At 45.1% G+C, this 18,460-nt stretch overlaps 1 protein-coding gene across 1 annotated transcript in view; it reads right to left on the reverse strand.

The window, feature by feature from the left end:
• The window catches only part of LOC140654303 (uncharacterized), a 205,677-nt gene that overhangs the window by 13,890 nt on the left and 173,327 nt on the right, over positions 1-18,460 (reverse strand). The window contains exons 23-30 of the mRNA XM_072867465.1: positions 16,838-16,966; positions 10,327-10,455; positions 5,484-5,612; positions 3,702-3,830; positions 3,076-3,201; positions 1,872-2,000; positions 1,516-1,644; positions 274-405 (exon numbers count right to left, since the gene is read on the reverse strand). Coding sequence (XP_072723566.1) covers positions 274-405; positions 1,516-1,644; positions 1,872-2,000; positions 3,076-3,201; positions 3,702-3,830; positions 5,484-5,612; positions 10,327-10,455; positions 16,838-16,966 — 1,032 coding nt within the window. The remainder of the gene's footprint in view (positions 1-273; positions 406-1,515; positions 1,645-1,871; positions 2,001-3,075; positions 3,202-3,701; positions 3,831-5,483; positions 5,613-10,326; positions 10,456-16,837; positions 16,967-18,460) is intronic.

Here is an 18,460-nt window from a genome sequence, read left to right on the forward strand (position 1 = left end):
AGAGAATGATATTGATATTCTTCAGCGCGGCATGAAATGGGAAAGAATTGAGCTAGTAAATGAGTCTTTTTTTTTTTAAATTAATTTTAAAAAATTAAATTAATCCCTTGCAATAATACGGGTATTTTTATTATGGTAAACTAACCCAACCTATGCTTACTTTATCTCAGTCAACGCTGAAGGTGCTGACACAGATGAACTCAAAGCACCAGCCCATGCTTCTGCGTAACTCGGTCCTCGCTCAGAAAGCAGGCAGCCCACAAAGATACTCACGGAGGTTGCAGCGGGTCCCGTAGTAGCCCGGGCGGCACGCACAGTCACCGCTCACCGGGTGACATTCCTCATTCTCCGCAGAGCACTGACATACACGGTTACAGTTCTTACCATATGTGCCTGGTGAACAAGCTTGGGGAAGAGGAAATGTAAACCAATAAATTAAATTTGTCTTGGTAAATAGAACACTCAAACAAAGAGCAAGCTCAAATTTATTAAATAAAATCCCTGCCTACAGAACGATGCTCTCCTCTGGGACTTTGGATTTATTACATTTACTTGGGGGTTACTTCACTGCTTGATTTTGTTTTGTTCAGTCAATTTGTGCCCAACTGTCAAGGGCTAGATACAATTTTCTTGTCACTAGAGAAAATCATAGGGAAATGTCAGGTAAAATTGACTAAAATAACAGTATAATTCACAAGGGACCAGGCGTGTGGATAAAGACATTCTACCTTTTGCAGGGAGTTTAAACTTGCAAAGCTGCTGTAGCACCAACACCTTTGCAGGTTTCATTTTGCCTGTTGACGGCCACATTGCCTACAGGTTTTGGACTTTCCACATCTAATTCTTACATCTCACTTCCATTAAGTTGACCTGCTTGTGGGTCAGGATTTAGAGTCCTTTAGTGGAGGATATGGGATACCAATGTCAATTCTTTTAATTCTTTTTATTGTCGTTTTTCTTTTTGCTAAAGCAGCGCTCAGGCAAAACGTTGTAAGGAAGGACAGAGTCAAAACTACGCAGCCCGGGTCGCAGAATGAGCCTGCTTTCACAGACAGCTCCAGGTGGCCAAATTCAACATTGAAGAAAAACCAGATAATGACATTTCCATGAGCTCTGACAGCAGGAATAGATGGTCTCTCACGGGGACAAGGCCAACAGAAAGCAGAGCTGCTGCGTTACCCACGGCACAGCGATGGCTGCGGGCAGGAGCTGGGTTCTGCTGGCACCTCCTGGGTCTATTTTGATCCAGTTCAGTCCCCAGCTGCTCCCTGCCAGCTTGAGAGCTGCAAACCTGGAGAGGGCAAACGTCGCCGGCCCAAACCGCAGCAGGCACAGAGGCCAGAACCCACCAAACCGTTTGGGTGAGTGACACACAGCCCTCGTCCATCTTCACTGCCATGAGGTTGTTGTCTCCTCCCTCTTCAGGCATTGATTGTATCATCAGGTTTTTATTTAAGAAATTAATTTCTCAATTAATTTGCAAAGAAAGTATTTGCATTCTTATAACAAACTTACTTTTCTCGCAGCCGTAGCCGGTGAATCCCGGAGGACAGCCGCACTCGCCCGTCAGGTGATGGCAGGGGGTACCTGCAGGACACCGGCACCGCCGGGCACAGCCCGTGCCGTAGCGGCCGGGCAAGCAAGCTGCAACGGTGCAACCGATTCTGGTTAGGGCACGGGGCAGGGGCCAGGCAGGATGGTGCAAAGCTACCCTCCTCCGACAGATCTGCTGCAACCATCCCCGTGCACACCTCCAGACCGACCCCACGGAGCAACATGGGAGTGAAAGGATCCTGTCATCGGCTCTGGATCCGGGAGGGACGTACACACCAACCTGAACCTTCCTCTGTAAACGCCCGGCAGACACTCACGTTTGTCACAGTGCCTCCCTCGCCATCCCTTTTCACAGTGACACGTTCCAGTTTGATGGTGGCAGGACAAGCCGTGTACGCAGTCGCACTGCTCCTCGCACTGCTTGCCAAAAAATCCCGGGGCGCAGACTGCGAGGAGAAGCAGAGAGAGCAACGGTTCTTCCTGCTGCACGGAAAGCATTCGTCATTAGCAAATGAGCTAATATTGTTCTTCTTGCACATCTTGGCGATGTATATTTAGAAGACTGCAGGCCCAGAAAATAGCATTGAAAGAGAATATAATAAAAATATTAAAAGCATTTAGCGTTGGCTATTAATGACTCCGCATGTGAAAGCTTGCAAAGGCTTAGTCATAGTCTAGAGTACCAGTCCAGAGGGTGCCTATAGAGATGGTGATGCCATTCACTTTTACACAATTATGCATAGACAGAGGGACAGCTGTTTGAACAGTGAAAATACACCGTGTCCGTGCACTGCTTTCCACCTCACAGGTCTCCGCAAAGCGATCAAAGAGAAAGTGAGGCCTGAAGAAAAGGACGGTGAGCACTGTGAAGGCTTTACAGGTCACACTGGTGGCCGAGGCTTTGAGAGTCCTCAGCATCTCAGGAGACATCAGAAAATTGCTTGTGGCTTGCAAAAGTCACAGCATGTCAGTGGCTGCGCTGAAGGCACATTTCAAGTCATCTGATACCTACTGCTTAGGAGATTTCTATTTCAGGGTTTTACAGGGATCTACACATGCCAGACAGCTATGTCAAACTGGGCACCCTGGACCGCGTGCAAGGTAGGTACAATCTGAACCATTACAGCCCAATTTGCTGAGCTCCCCTCAATGACCCACAGAGACGCAGCAGCATGTGGCTGACCTGGCAAACTCTCCTTACAACTCACTCCTTTTTGTATGTTCTTCCTCATACCCGTAAGGTAGAGAAAGACCTCAATTTTCTTAGCAGGCAGGGAACAGAAGTAGGAGGAGATAACATGATTTGGACACGGGCATGTATTTGTGGTTGGACAAAGACCTGCCCCCGGGGCTCCCGAGACACACAGTGAGCGCTGACACTGGCATTACTTCTTACTGGCCTACAGAACACTGGAAAATCAAGATACAAAATAGAGACGGACTTCTTATTGTGGAAGAAGAAATGGCTGATTGCAGAAGAGAGCGTTTAAATAAAGTATCTGCAGAAGGAACTGCCCTTACCCACATCACAGCGGTCCCCAGTCCAGCCAGCGTGGCAGATGCATTTCCCCGAGTGCTGGTCACAAACCCCATGGTGGCAGCTACAGTTCTGCTCACAGCCCTCTCCGTACCTCCCGTCCCCGCACTCTGAAACGAGATGGGGGAGACTGACGGGGGCCAGTCTGGAGGGGCTCCAGGGAGAACATACTTACACCTCTTAAATATGGTCAGCTGGTCCTAAAAACCTTCAGTAGGGAAGATTTTGAAGCCTCCCTTGTCAAAATTCTCTAGAAATACATTTTTTTCCTCTTGGAGGATTTACTTTATTATTTTTTTCTCCTCAAATTGAGTTCATTACCTCTCTTCCCTGTTCCCAAGGAACAGAGAATAGCTTATTCCTCTCCTTTGTCCAGCAAGTTTCTAGCACCATGGTACGTTCAAGTGGCAATACCATACCTCAGTCTTCTCACCTCTGACTAAACATCCCCAATTTTTTCAGCCTCTCCACACACGGTGCTCTCCAGCCCTCTGCCCTTCCCCTCTCTTTTTTTCTGGGCTGTCTCAAACCAGACCTCACCAGAACTGCATTTCCTCGCAGAGTGACGGAAACGAGGCGCTGGCGTGATGGAGGACGTGATGAGACTCACCCAGCTCACACGCTGTCCCCGTCCAACCCTGGGGACACCGGCACTCGCCCGTCACATGGTCACACATCGCCTGGCCGTGGCAGACGCAGCGCTGTAGGCAGTTTGCACCATACCATCCAGGAGGACAGGCTGCGAAGAGGAGGTAGGACAACAGCCTTCCATGAAGAAGAGCAGGAGGAGGACACAGGTTAAACACAACCTTTCCCAGCTTACACCCCCTCTCGCCCTGGTGGTGGTGGAGATGCTGTGGGAGGTACAACCGAGTAAAAATGGGGCCACAACTGATGAGGAATTACACAGAGCAGTGTAAAACTCATCTGGGAACAAAACAGGTGATGAAGTCAATTAGCTACGGCCCACCAAATGACCTCAAGATTTTCTGTTCGCACCTACAAAACATATCTCTTGGTTCCTACCAGCTTTCTCAACGCCAGGGAGTGGAGTTATTGATTTCCCTGTTTTCAGAACTTCTTCATACAGTCCCCTTAAAATCGCAACTCCTTTTCTAAGTGATCTTGCTACTCACAGCTGGCTGATGACATTTCACAGTTTACGTAATTTTAATTAAGCAAGTTTATTAATTCCCATCACAACCAGATCCTATGGATAGAACCTAATTTTTCTGGCACAAAAAATACACACCTCTGTCATGTGCCAGAGTGGCACTTTTTAAAGATGCTAACAGGAGCAAGTTCTCACTCTGCAAAAGCACAGTCACCAGAGGATGGGTCACCCAGCCTCACACGCTTATTCTACCTCCTTACCTCCAAAGAGAAAAGAAACCCCCAAATGTATCATTAAAGAAAAAGGGGAGGTTTGACAATGCCTTCATATTGACAACAGCTTTTTTAACTTTTGCTTTGGTTTTGTATTTGAGGCCTTCATGCAAAACAGAAAATTTTAGGTCGTGTCGTACATGTCATCAAGAACGGTTCCGTGCCTTCCCAACTTTTTATTCCTTCACGGAAAGAGCTCTTCAAATTAGGTTTTAAAGGGGGACCCACTTAATTTATATATTGCTCTACCGCTGCCAGCTTTCATCCCCTTTCCCCAACCATCCTCTCGGCATCCTCTCGGCTGCTCCAAACCCCAGCTCACCCAGGAGCACCCGCGGCAGCATCCCCAGCTCCGTGGCACTGCTTACAGAGCCCTGCAGAGAAGGCACGGAAAAAGGAGCCTTCTGCAACGGGGATGGACAGTCTTTTTCTAGCGGCTTGGGTGCAGGGGATTAGGAGGCGAAACTTAAGCCTCAGTGCAGCCTTTCTTTGCCAGCCTCTTTTCTCAAGGCTCCTTGGAGTTGGGCTTGTGTTTGAGTCACACGTATTAGTCTAATTGCCAAGGCTGGAAGCCCCAATGCCTTTCACATGTTCTGGATTTAGCCTATGTCTGGAACAGCGTACAGTAATGATGAGGATCAGTCGGGCGCACGGGACGGTAAAGCAGGCCATAGAAAAGAAACAGCTTTGTTTCAGTGTCATAAATGGGAGTTTTATGGACCTTTTCTCCCTTAATCAGACAGCCTTCAAAACCAGCTCTCTTTCCAGTTTATGACTCTGTTTCAGCCCCCTCTGCCCCGTGTACACCGAGCTCCTACACCCGGCCCCTGCAACGCGGCATCACAGATTTATTTAATGGACCGAGCCGCGTTATTGTGCGGATACAAAACCAATGACAACACAGGGCAATGAGCGGATAATTAAAATACCAATGAAGCCCCCTGAGCAGCAGTTTTATTTTTCCCTCCTATAATCCTCCGGCAGGGGTTTGAATTTCCAACTGTACCTTCTTGGCAGGTGGCTCCTTTCCAGCCCGGGCTACAAAGGCACGTCCCGGTTACGTGATGACAGAGTGCTCCGTTGTGACAGTGACAAGTGTGGCTGCAGCCTGGCCCGTAGCTGTCCCCCTGGCAGGCTGCAACGAGAAAAGTCCATAAAACCCCATCAGGACACATCAAAGGAGGCATCGTAGAGAGCAAACCTGAGACAGAACCCAAGGCTGGAGAAATCAGTTTGAAACTGGCTTCCAATGACACACTTTTCACATCGTAAGGGTGCCTAAGTCCATAAATTAGCCATGCCTGACACTAAATAACGTGGCTTAAAAATATGTATCATAGCGCGTTCTGAAGAGGTTTTTATCGAAGGGCAGGATCGCTCGGGTGATGGATCAGCTGTCATTCCCTGCCCTGCGGAATTTCTTTGTGCTAAACTAATGGTCCAGCAGAACCGCCAACTTGACAGCCCGGGTATTTATTTGCATCCTGGTAAGAGAACTGACAACTTCATTGTTTTCACTGTTCATTTTTCACAGCTGGATGCCTTCGCTCACCCAGAGTCTCGTTCTTTGGTCAGAAAGGGGTGATATTTTCAGTGCATTTGGTTAAGCAGCTGGCTCCCAGGTGAAAACTTAACGCAGCCATCTCGCAAATGTACACTTGCTGCAGCTTTGTTTTCAGTGCTGCTGCCTACGAAGAATGGCAGTGATAAAATTCCTGTAGTCTTCATTGCACTGGAGATTTGGATAGCTTGAAACGGTGAAAAACAGACAGTACTGCTATCCTGTTTTCTTCAGATATCACCCAAAAAATACCAAACGAGCTGATGAAGTTGGATAGCCTCCTTGCACGGTTTCTGTGCCTGCCTTGCAGAGGCTCTCCTTCACTTGTACGACGCTGCCAGAGCCCTCGTCCCTGCAGTGCTGCTGGCATGCATCGGAGAGGCAAAAAAGGCTCTGATCCCTGATCCTGAAGAGTGTCCTGCACTCGCTGAATGTGACATCTCCCAGGATCAGACCCAATGATGACTTTTCACCAAAACCTGTATGCTTTTGAGGGTGTCAGTGTGCAGAACAAGATGCAGTGCTGCAGGAGGACAAGTCCTTGGGGACCGAAGGGAGGAGTGAAACCATCTCAACCTCAAGGGTGAACTTGGTTGACAGTATCTGACCCATTCTCAGCCCTTTTCTTCCCATCTGAGGACTTCCAGCTTCCCGATGCGGTTCTCACAGACACCATTTCTCCCAGGACTTTTCAACAGTGTTCATTTTTGTCATCGCTTGGACTTCATCCACATTGAAACCACAAGAAAGTGCAGAAGCTCAGTCCCATCACAGTTAAAAGTTTGTTCTGCAAATGAGGCCTGGTTGCCAAGTTAAAGGTTCAGCCCATCCTACAGAGCTCTGGCTCAGTTTTGGGAGCAGAACTAAATATTTCCACAATACAGACCAGAACTATATCATAACCAAGCCAAAGGAAAAAACAGCTCATAACCAGGTCCCCTGACTGGTTACCAGTGGTTCGTGTGAGGTTTTTGGAGTATGCGTGCAAAGCTCTTGTTATGCTTACCGAGAAGACAAAAGAGTTTTCCAGTGAAAATTCTGGTAAGAAAGCAGAAATTTCTGGAGAAGAAAATTTTTATTATTCTATTGGGTGGATACAAACTTTTTTTAGCTTCTCTGTAGGATGATCCTGATTATCAAAGTACTTTTCTGAAGAATAACGTAACAAGTGATATATTGAAGCTATTTTATGAAGTTCCATGACTGAATGTAGAAATAACCATGGGACTTTTCTCCTTTCTTCGTGATGAGTGCAAAGGAAAGAAGCAATAGAAAGGTTTATATTATTAGACTTCTTCCTGATTCAACATTTTCCTCTTGGTGCCTTTCCTCTGTAAGAGGAGGGGTTATTCATTTGCAGTCTTTAAAATACATTTTTGCACGCAGAGTAAGGAACACATGAAACTGGAGACCAAAACATTCAGACTGGAAGTCAAGAGCCATCAAAAGTGTCGGGGAGCACAGGGAAACGACGGGCACTACGACTCAATAGGGTGCCCAGAAGCTTTGATTTCATGCAGCTCCCATGGGCTATTCTCCCCAAAATGAAGTTTCAGCTTTAAAAGAACAGGGAATTTGCAAAGTCAAGTGCTCACACAGTATGAAATGTCAAAGCCCTGGTTATCATCGCCCCTGAGCAGAGACGCTGGCAGAGCCGATCCTTCTGAACTCATTCATTTTGCAAACCAGTGTGGTCTTTTTTTACCACAAGGAACTGCTTCTGTGAAGATCCTGCTGAGCCCAAACAGCTCCAGAAAGAGGCATTTTTAGTACTAGTAGAATCAGGGCAAAATGCAGACACTGAATTGTGTTCAGCTTCTACAGTCCACACACAACATGAGGGTTTTCAGGGTGGTTTTTTGTTTGTTTGTTTGTTTGTTTGTTTGTGGAAACTGCAAAATTTGGATGAGTTTGTATACAGAAAGGAAGGTTACATCTCTGGCACAAAGAGATGCCATATGTCAAGTCCTCACTTCTATATTGCTGCGGCATCATGACACTCAACAAAACAGTTTAATTTATTTTAAACATAGGCAATATAGGTTTCCTAAACCTCTTTCTTAGAAACCTAAAATATCTTAGGCAGACACTCAAAAACCCCACCCCAAAATAAAAAAATCACCAAACACAACCTTAAGCTGAGGCAGAGCTTGCTTGGCAGAATTCATCCCAGATTAATATAATTCATTTACAAGCAATTGAAAAACACAGTCTTGTAATGGAAAGCATTAGGCAGCTTCAACAAAAGGCATTACTGTCCGTATCGCCCATAATTAGATAACACTGTATAAAATGCACTGCATAGCCAGCTTAAGATCAATTCAAATCCCATGATGTCAAAATTATTCCTCAATATCCTCCAGCACATTGCCTGCAATCTGATTACTTGAACACGAGGGCTGTCCTTCCAGCTGCTAGAGCTGGCGAGTCCCAGGAACCGGCAAGGGGAATATTAAACACCCAACAAGGATGGGGAGTGGTGAGTCGGTGTCTCGGACCCATGGTTGCCTTACTCCAAGCAGCTTTGGAGTGGCATGGCCGAGGTCCAGTCTTAAAATCAAAATGAAGATTCATCATTTAGCCAAGAGAAAAGGAGGTTACCCTTTGCACCGTTAACTGACCTTGCTCTTTTACTTACAGGCAAAGGGGACCTCAAACGCTTTGGCATCTTCACCAGCATGAAGAATAAATCAACCCGGCAAAAAGCTCTAATGGCTGTGGCTCAAGAGAATAAATAGGTTTTTTTCTCATGCAAGTAGAGGGGAGCACAGAAGGCCATTGAGAGACAGCTGCATTTCTTAATTGAATTTAATGAAATATGTAGGAACAAAGCTTCCCATCCCTAACGCAGTCTAAGGAGCGGGGAAGGGCCAAGGTGACACATTGCTAATGCTGTGGCTCGGCTGAAGGGCAGTGAAAGTGGGCTGCGACCAAGAAGCAACATCGTACCTGTTCAGCAGCACCTTTTCCGCTCTGCGGTATGGCTATACGGCTCTGGCTCTGCATTTATTTCACGGTCAGCTCATTAACCTACACCCACAGGGGAGTATTACCACCACCACCGTCTTCAAGAGGTGGGAGATGGAAAGCCAAGCGTTCTTTATGGGGGGCCACGAGGAGGCAAAAAGGACTGCAACGGTGGGATGTTGGCAGAAATATCTAAAAAGTGGAAAGATCCACCAGCATTGACCCTCCTGTAAATCAAAAGAGCAAGGGATTTTGCAGGAGAAGTTATTTCAGAAGACAGGCTGTGTTACGCGGTGGGGGCAAACGAGGGAAACATATTATGAAGCAGCCCTCAAACAGGGCTGATTATAACATGGTGTATGGCCAGAGAATAGAATTGTTTCAATACAAGTATCACTTCTCTCTATTTTCTAAATTAAACCAATTTTCTGTTGCAGAAATCTGCAACCTATGGATTAAAGAAGTCTTACGAAAGTGTTCACGAACAATGAAAGTGGGCTCCTTGTGGAGCTGCTTTGGACCCCAGCTCTACGACACAGTCCTGCAGACAGCAGTCATATTTTCAAAAGGAAGTATAGGCCATGACATCATCCTAAAGTGAAACTAGGAAGTTGAGAGGCTAAAACCTGAAAAATCTTAAAAAAACCCCCAGATTTGCTAAATTTTGCAAATAGGCTCAGTGATCTCCATATGTAATGCTATGTAGCTAAAGACAATAATTTAATTTCCCATGAAATTTAGTGAACAATTTCTCAGAAGAGCCAATTTTATATATGCATACACACAAACATACCAAAAAACCTTATTAGCTTGAAGACTGGGGATAATCCATACTTGTGAAAATCTAGGAAGTTGACTTTTTGTTAAAACAAATAACTCTTCTAAGAATCAGTTAAAAACCTATTTTGCCACGCTCAAATACCAAAATAGTCCCAGCCCTGAGTTTTCCACTTTGCGCATTTGTAGTCTGTCGCTTTATAATTGATAATTAGATGAGATACACCAGAAAGAGAGATACAACGTCTCACCTCTTAATGTTGCACAAAAATAAAAAGCAGAGATTCGTCATATGGTAGGAGACAGCTCTGCTATTTAAAAGCTGATGCTTACGATGTCTCACAAGTGCCAACAGCAGTTTTAAAAAAAATGAAGTCCATTATTTACACAGCCACCAAAAATCGCTCCCTTTTTTGGCATCTTTGGAAAGGAATGTGACCTATCTAAAACTGTACCCTGGGAGGTCATCCTGCATTCCCAGAAGCAGCCCATGTTAAGGCTGCCAGAGGTTGCGGACAGGGATGGTGAGGCAGCCTGTACGTACGCTGCTCGCAGGTCTCGCCCAGCCAGCCGGGGAGGCAGCGGCATGTTCCCAGGATGTGGTCGCAGCCAGCAGCATTCTTGCACTTGCACACCTGGTGGCAGTCAAGCCCAAAGAATCCATCTGGACAAGCTGAAAATGCAAAACATCCTTTTTTTAGCCAAGTTCCCCTTTCTTTTTTTGTATAAACGCTAGCTCAGAGAGCTGAGAACACAGGGCGCTGCTCATCTTTTCGTGGGTGCTTTGTCACACGTTACTCTGTGACTACGCTTAAGAGCCAAAGCTGCTTCAAGGGTTAAGCCTGCACAATTCTGCTGCGTGCATCTCAGACAAACGTGACCCATTTTACACAAGCAACAGATTTCTGCGTAGAAAAACACCGCTGAGAATATACTGAAAAGCCATACAACAGGAGAGAGAATGGATCTGGATTCACACAAGCCGGTACTTGTGCTTCTGTAATGGCCAGAGAAAAAAAAAAGAAATAATTCAACATAATGCAAGACTATGGGGCCATCCCTGACTATCTCGCTGTCTTTTGAAATGCAAAACTTATGCTCCCATTTACTCTCCTGACACCTTTCTAAAGATTTTTTAACAGTGAACATAAGCCATAGTGTTGTAGTTCAGTGCTGAAATGGAAACCTGGCAAAGAGAAGGCGTAGAGAAAACCAAGACAAATTAAATGTAGCAAGACAACTCCAGGGAGCTTAAGGAGCTCAGTACCTACATCTAGGGCACGTAAAGAAGAGCAGGCCCATGGATTCAATTTACATCTGCACCAGTGCTGACAGCAGTGAAAATAAGCCTTCGGAGCCTGTCAGTGGGCCACATCATACCCAAAATGCTGCATTATAAGAACGTTAAGGCTGTTATGTGGAATTAAAAAAAAAAAAATAAGGAATTATGTTGTCTATGTAGCCTTGATTTAGCCTCTCTGTCTGCATATATATGTGTGTGTTTAGATTATATAAGTACATGTATAATTATGTTATACTAAATGATAATAAATCTGTAGATACACAATTGTATGTAATTTTTTCCACAGAACCCCCGGATCACTCAGTCTCAGGAGTGACGGTGCTCATTAAATGAGTAGTTATTCAATAAAACTTAGCTCTTTGTCCTCCTTGTTCCATATAAACTTATATTTAAAACCCTATCCTCACACTTCTACCATGAAATCAGAATGACTGGCTTTCCAATAGAGTCTTACGACGATTACCATCATATGCACTACCCAATGACCCTCCACATTGATTTCCCAGCTCTCTACCAGGTCAGAATCACACCATTATCCATCTGCATCTTCCACTTTGGACTCTTCTGTCCCTTTTCTTGCCCTGTCTCTTCTTCACGCCCAGGCTCTTTGTCGCAGTCTACTCGTACTGCCTCTTCCACAAATGTAAATTCAGTCCTCTAATAGAAAGAACTGTAGCCTAAGCTGTCTGCTTTGGCTACAAGGCGGGGGGAAATTCAGTATTCGTAAATATAGGCAAACCTGGACCTTCAGATGGCGTCGGTGGTAGTGTACACACTGCCACATCTGCTTTGGCTTCTCTACTCTCGGAGCTCCCGCTCAGCTTGTGACGACATATGATTATTTCATCTACTCAAAATCAAAAAGCTGCTCTTCCCTTCATCCTGTCCAGGCTGCAGCTTCTTCTTTGGCATATGAAAGATTTCAGGCTTACACCACTTTCCAAGTATGTGCTGTCTCAGAAAAACACAAAAGTGCCTCGTCGTACCGATATAAAACTGTAATGCATCCGTCAGCCTCTGTGCAGTTGGTACTGAGGAGAGAGCTGTTATCAAGTTGTAAGGAAGAGACATCAGCATGTGGTTTCAATCTTTACGTCCTTATTTATTATGCTTCAGTAGCGTGTATGGCACAGCATACAAGAACGGACTTCTCCTACTTAACCCTAGGTGACTTCAAAGCCTGACTGAGTTTTTCTTTGTTTAATGCAGGGACTACACAGCGCTGCCAGCTCTTCCTAGACAGGCACAGTATTTATTTTTCCCTTTCATCTTAGTAAAACAGAACTCTTGCTGGGCTATCTTATGATAACAATTAACTGCTGAAATCCCAAGAGAGAAGCCCACTTAGTCTGTCCTGCGGTAGTGCTGATTTAGACAGCAGTTCAAATGCAAACTTCGAGGGCTGCACTTCACAAGGGCTATACGTTGCTGTTATTAATGCATCAATTAATAAACACACTGTAGAAAAAGTCCGAGACTCCTGCTGCCTCCAATTTGTGGGCTAATTGTGTGGCATTTTGGGATATTCAGTCAGGTTAAGCAGCGAACTGGATAATTCTTCTGTCGGCCTGATCCCGTAACTGGAGACGTGCCTTGGGTCATACAACACACACCAGAGCAGCGGGGAACAAAATTAAACAACATTATGTTGCAGTGAAGACAATCGCAACCTTCAAAGAGGGAGCAGCGGATGCTCAGCACTTTACAGAAGTAAATAAATTATAACAATTGCCTTCCCAAAGGGGAGCGGAACAACCCCGGTGCCGGGCAGGGTGACCCAGCTCGCTTGGCACGGCACACTCGTAACAGAGCTGCGAGCACGGACAGCGAACGCAGGCACACCTTGATTCCTTTTGCGTTTGCTGGCTGGACGGCTGGGCTGCCTCACATCAGGAGCCCGTGGCTCATGCTTCCTGCATGTCAGATGCTAACGTTTCTTTGAAGAAAGCATTGATATATTTAGCTATTTAATACAAGAAAGATTGTTTTGGGGTTTTGAGGTCGGAGTTTTTGTTTGTTTGGTTTTTACTTACCTGTTTAGCTGTAAGTGCATTAAAACCAAAGCCCTGCAGCAGTGGGTGACCACAGTAAGCATCTTTTCTGGAGAAAATACTACTTACATTATCTATGCTTTAAAAGAATAGAGAAGGGACTTACAAAGCCACCTTTTGCTATGATTACTGCCTTTGCACAGCCCAGGAATGCAGAGGCATTAATTGCACTTCAGTTCAGGAACAGCCAGAACCCCACGTGTGCCTCAGGTACCTTCTCCCCAGGCATGTAACGTTCTCTTCTCAGATAGGAACGATATCTAGAGGCATTGCTAGTAGCATCACTCTCAAGGAACCACCAAAAAGGATTCATTTTCCTTTGGTAATGCTAGACCTTGTAAAGAGCCGTACAGTGTTTCTTCAAGTGTTCTAGTTGTATCACTTGCTGCGTTCAAGAAAATGCAAAAGAAGCCTTTCCTAGGTTGTTCAGATGGCCTGCAAACGTTTCTTAGTAGATTGTTTTGTTTTCAGGCTTATTTGCAAATGTTAGCTACTTTCAGCTGAAACAGTTCTGCTCCTTTTGCAGCTCTTTTGAAAGAGTTACAGGATTCACAAGGTTCACTTTTTCCAATGGACTAAGCAGAGCTGAAAGATGGAGCAGGCATGTACCACCTTCAGAAATGTCTGATTTTCTTCCAGAAAATGGCTTGATAGCTTTACTCTTACCCATTATTATTATTATTATTATTATTATTATTATTATTATTATTATATGTGATCATACCACTACTGGAGAGGCAGCAGTACGACTGAACGATACCAGGTGGAGATGAAGAACAGCCGATTGAAGCTGACTCAGAGCAGAGCAGAACCGCAACGCTGATGGACAGACAAAAGTACTTTGAACAGCGTGAGGTCTCTTGGCAGCATCCTGTGGCTGAGGGCACAGAAGTTCAGTCAACTCCTGAATAATTCACAGCAAGGTCTCACGAAATGGCAACCAGTATCTCCTGCTACTGGTTAGCTTGGAAACTGTCCCATGCTGGTGGATGATGATGTGGCTTTGGTTGTTATCGGTATTACTGACAGGGGATATACGTAGGTACATACTGATTTGCACTGAATATTGCAAACGCCTTCTGAGCCACCACGCTGTCCTCGCTCTCCATACTCTTTTCAGAGAACACTGAATCACACACAAGATCTTGGGTCATACCCCCAAAATACTTGATTCTGGCAAAAGGTTTGCCCTGATTTAGTTAAAATTAAAATATGACTGAAGCATTGCCCCTGCCTCAAACTCCATGGCATGCTCAAGCACGACGGTGCTTTTCCCTTAGCTTGGCTGCCTTGCCAAGGGATGAACACTGGTTACTGGTCCGGACGCTGCAGCACGTTAGCTGGTAACACAAATTCTCAAAATGACAAATACAAGCTCGCTCGGCCATAGTGCCATAAATCCTCCAAGAGCTTTCTACGGTTGCTCGTGCGCATCCACAGAGGCAGAGTAAGCTGGATAAGCTTAGTTAACTTCACCATGAAGAGATATGCAATAAAAGCCCAATGCTGAGAATTAGCCAGGGCTAAGATTACATTAACAACGGTAATAAATAATAAGAAGGGATAATGGAAATTTGCGGCCACTAAAGAACTTGGAAATGGCCACTGAAGTGACGCTTTGCAACAGGGACTGGCATGTAAACCTATGCCAGTCCTGCTGGCATATGAAGCCCTGCTTCGCACTGAAGGTAGCAGATTAATGAAAAGGAACAGCAGTACTTTGTTCCCACCTGAAAAAAGAAAACCAATCCCCAAAAAACCCAAAGGCAAATTTTGGGACTTCTGCAATTTCAGCTTGAATCTGGATCACAGTGCCACAATGCCACACTGCCACAATGCAAAATACCAGAAGCAACGACTGCAGGCTCAAACGCGCTCATTGTGCAGGGGTGACATTAATGTTAATTATTAATATTAATTAATATTAGATTTGGTAAGGTACTGTTTTCTCCTAGGACTCTGAACTTAGAAGGCTGCAAAAGTTTCCATTTCGGTGTTTCTGTGATGATGGAAAAGTCCTTCCCAGCCCTGGGATGAAGCATCAGCAGTATGTGAGAGGTCCAAGGCAAACCAGCTGCATCGGGTCTCAATCTCTACGTTCTTGTCTGCACGGCGCAGAGCTTGGCTGACGTGGGTGGATTGCCAAGAGGACGGCAAAAAGCACATCCTCGCCAGAAGGAAACCCTGCCAGTCTCCGAGTCACTAAAAACAGAAGTGCTACAGCTCCTCAGAGAGAAGGTGCCAAGAAGGTTCTACCAAGGGCAAACCACCCACACGTTTTCCTTCGTTTTCATCTTTTGGAACCAGCCAAACTGTTCTGGTTGAAACTTTCTACGTGAAAAGGTAACAGAGGCCAGCGCAGAGCAAACGCCCTGCCTGCTTGAGAGAAAACATGTAGAAAACAGGGTCATACGAACAGTAAGCACTAAATTCTACTCTCCCCTCCACAATCTTCTTTCAGGAATTTAAAAAGATAAAAATGTCCAACATGATTGATTTGGAAGCTGAGACTTGTATTTTTTTCTCCAACGGATGTCACCCAGGCTTCTCCGCATTCCTCACACCTACTTTGGCGAAGGATATTTAGCCTCTTTGCCCCCGTTTTGATTCCTGCTGGAGTGAACAGATTTACACCACAACACAGATAACTGTATTGCTTTTCCAATAAAAAATAATAATTAAAAAAAGAAAGACAGACTTACGAAAACAGAGTTCAACTAAATAATGTTAACAAGGGACATAGGGGAGATACCAGAAATTATAAGGCATGCTTTGCAGCAGGACCTTGAAAAGAGTATTTATTTTGTATAATAATTCCTGGTAAGGATGAGAGGGGAACAACAAGCAATATCTGAGCTCCAGTCAGCAGGGTGCTTGCTGCCTTCCAGGGAAGGCTGTGGAGCAGCTCCCTTCCCATCAGAGGGCAGCAGCTGCCTGCTGGTGCCGCCGCTTCCCTCCGTCGTAGCTGTAACCTGCTGATAAAGCTGCTTTCTAAGCAAAATAATTGTTACTCTGGTTTAATGATCGCCATTTGTAGAATCTGCAATCATTGACACTTAAATAACTTTCCGAATGTCTGCCTGACTGCGTGCTGTTTCTGTTGCATTCAAGACTGTCGTCTTTATGATCTGCACAATGATGCAGCGGGACAGCAACCCTCCTTAGACGATGCCCCAGGCTGACTCACAATAACGTATCGAAGGAATCCAGACCAACCTTTCCAACACTTTACCAAATGATCAGGTAATAGAAAACGATCTGTTGGATTTATTAAAATTGAAAGTACGCCTGTTCTTAAAGAGTTCCTTTGGGAAGATGCACAGATCTATGTTTTTCCTCTAAAATGTTTCAGAGATGCACTAGGAACAAGCAAGTGTAAGGCAGGACAAACACCTTTCTGCTCAGTGTTACAACAGTAAGACTCTGCTTACAAAGAGTCTTCATAAAGATGTGATACAGCGGGGATCTTCAGCACGCATCTAATTTTAACCACATTAAAACATGTGCCCAACGCTAGGCACACGGCGAAATGCTTAGCTGAGTTAGGATGGAAGCGCACATTTTAGTATCGTCTTCCAATTAAGTTCAATGGTTTATTTAGATCAGGTGCTGTAAATTGTAAAACCAGCTCTCTGGTGACCCGGGGAAAAAAAATAAAAAATCTGCATAAACCCAAAAGGGACCAGAGGGAGCTGCAGTACCTTTTCCACAAAACGTTCCTGTCCAGCCCGCTGCGCAAGTACAGGCTCCGCTCACGTGGTCGCAGGCAGCTCCGTTCTGGCACGGACAGCTGTACTTGCAGCTCGGGCCAAAGCTTCCCTCGGGGCATCCTGCGGCAGAGGAATCAAAACCAGATGACAGGTTAATTCTGGAGCAGATCAGGGATCAATGGGGAATTTTTAGATACATGGGAATTGTTACTATTCGCAAAAGAAGAATCAAGGCATAATGGTAATGCCTTAAAACTGATGTGATTAAGTATTCTCCTTGGGGTCCAGGTAAGTTGGGCTGTTTTTATTAAGGTCTATTTTAGAAAAATGCCAGGGTGTTGAAAGGCTAATTTCTGCACCGAAAACTAGTATCATCTGATAGTTGCAAAGCCTGCGACTTCACGGGTTCTGCGTGATGACACTTTGCACGCCGGTCTGGAATTGCTTATGTGCACGTCTCCTCCGGGACTTCATCAGCCAGGAGGGGGACAGCTCTCAGCTTCTGCACCTCCTTTTGAGGCCCTATACTCTGTTTTCCTGCAAATCCTCCTTCCCCAGCAAGCTGGAGAAAATATGAAATGTGGTGGCTTCCTTTGGAAAGCTCCAAACTGAAAGCTGCATACTTCACTTTCAGGCTCTGCTTTGAAAAATCCAAGTGAAAACATTACATCTGGGGGACAGATTAACAATTACATTTCCACAGCAGTTAATGTAAGAAGTTTTAAAAGATTTGCATGGTACTCACTATCGGAAGAAAGAAAACAACACTTGAGAATGAAAATAACTTCTTCCAGGATTATAGGAAAATCAATTAAGAATAGGGCCAGCTGCCTAATTCACATTAGATATTTTGCACAGGCTGAAACAGAGCTATACTTGGCTAAACACAATATTACAGGGCCTCTACTCATGTTTGAAGGTCTTGTGAACTCCCCTCTAAAATGAGATAGGTAGATTATTGCCAGATCTCTTTAAAAAGTGTAGGATTTTAGCATTTACATCAACCAAGTGATTTTCAAGCAATCTGGAAAGAATCACAGAGAACAGAAAACAGCGAGGATCCTCAATGACAACGCTGCGTCTGGAATAAAGTGGTGGCTTTGGTGCTGCCGATGCAGAGCCTTAGGTGGGCAGGGAGGGAGCTGGCGTGAATTGGGTTACTCCTGCAGCTCAGTGACTCCAGTAACTGGAGCGGACCCCTGGGTCTCTTATAGAGGCTATAGGTTGGGATGGGAGACAGAAGGACAGCAAGGTACCTGAAGTATTTCTTTGGTTTCAATCATCTGTGTCGGAAAACGGGCTGTTGTTTAAATGTGGAGTTGTTTGAATGTATTTTTTGCACTTACAGTGGAAATTCCATCCCAGGGTTGAATCGGTGCAAAATCCCATTTGCATCACCTCCTATTCCCAAAGCTGCAGATCGTTGTGCATCATGCCTCCTACGCTAGCTCAACGAGTAAATACATTGAAGAATACTTGTGCCTTAAAAGCTTGATCCTGCTCAGTGTTTACTTTTCACTCGAAATTTCAGTCAGAGTCCAGAGAATCCATGCAAGGAGAATAGTATTCCAGTGCCGTAATAGGTGCGGGGCTCTCCGCTGAGCTTTCTTCAAA

The sequence above is a fragment of the Ciconia boyciana genome, chromosome 7 (assembly GCF_034638445.1).
Source record: "Ciconia boyciana chromosome 7, ASM3463844v1, whole genome shotgun sequence".
NCBI classification, from domain to species: Eukaryota; Metazoa; Chordata; class Aves; order Ciconiiformes; family Ciconiidae; genus Ciconia; species Ciconia boyciana.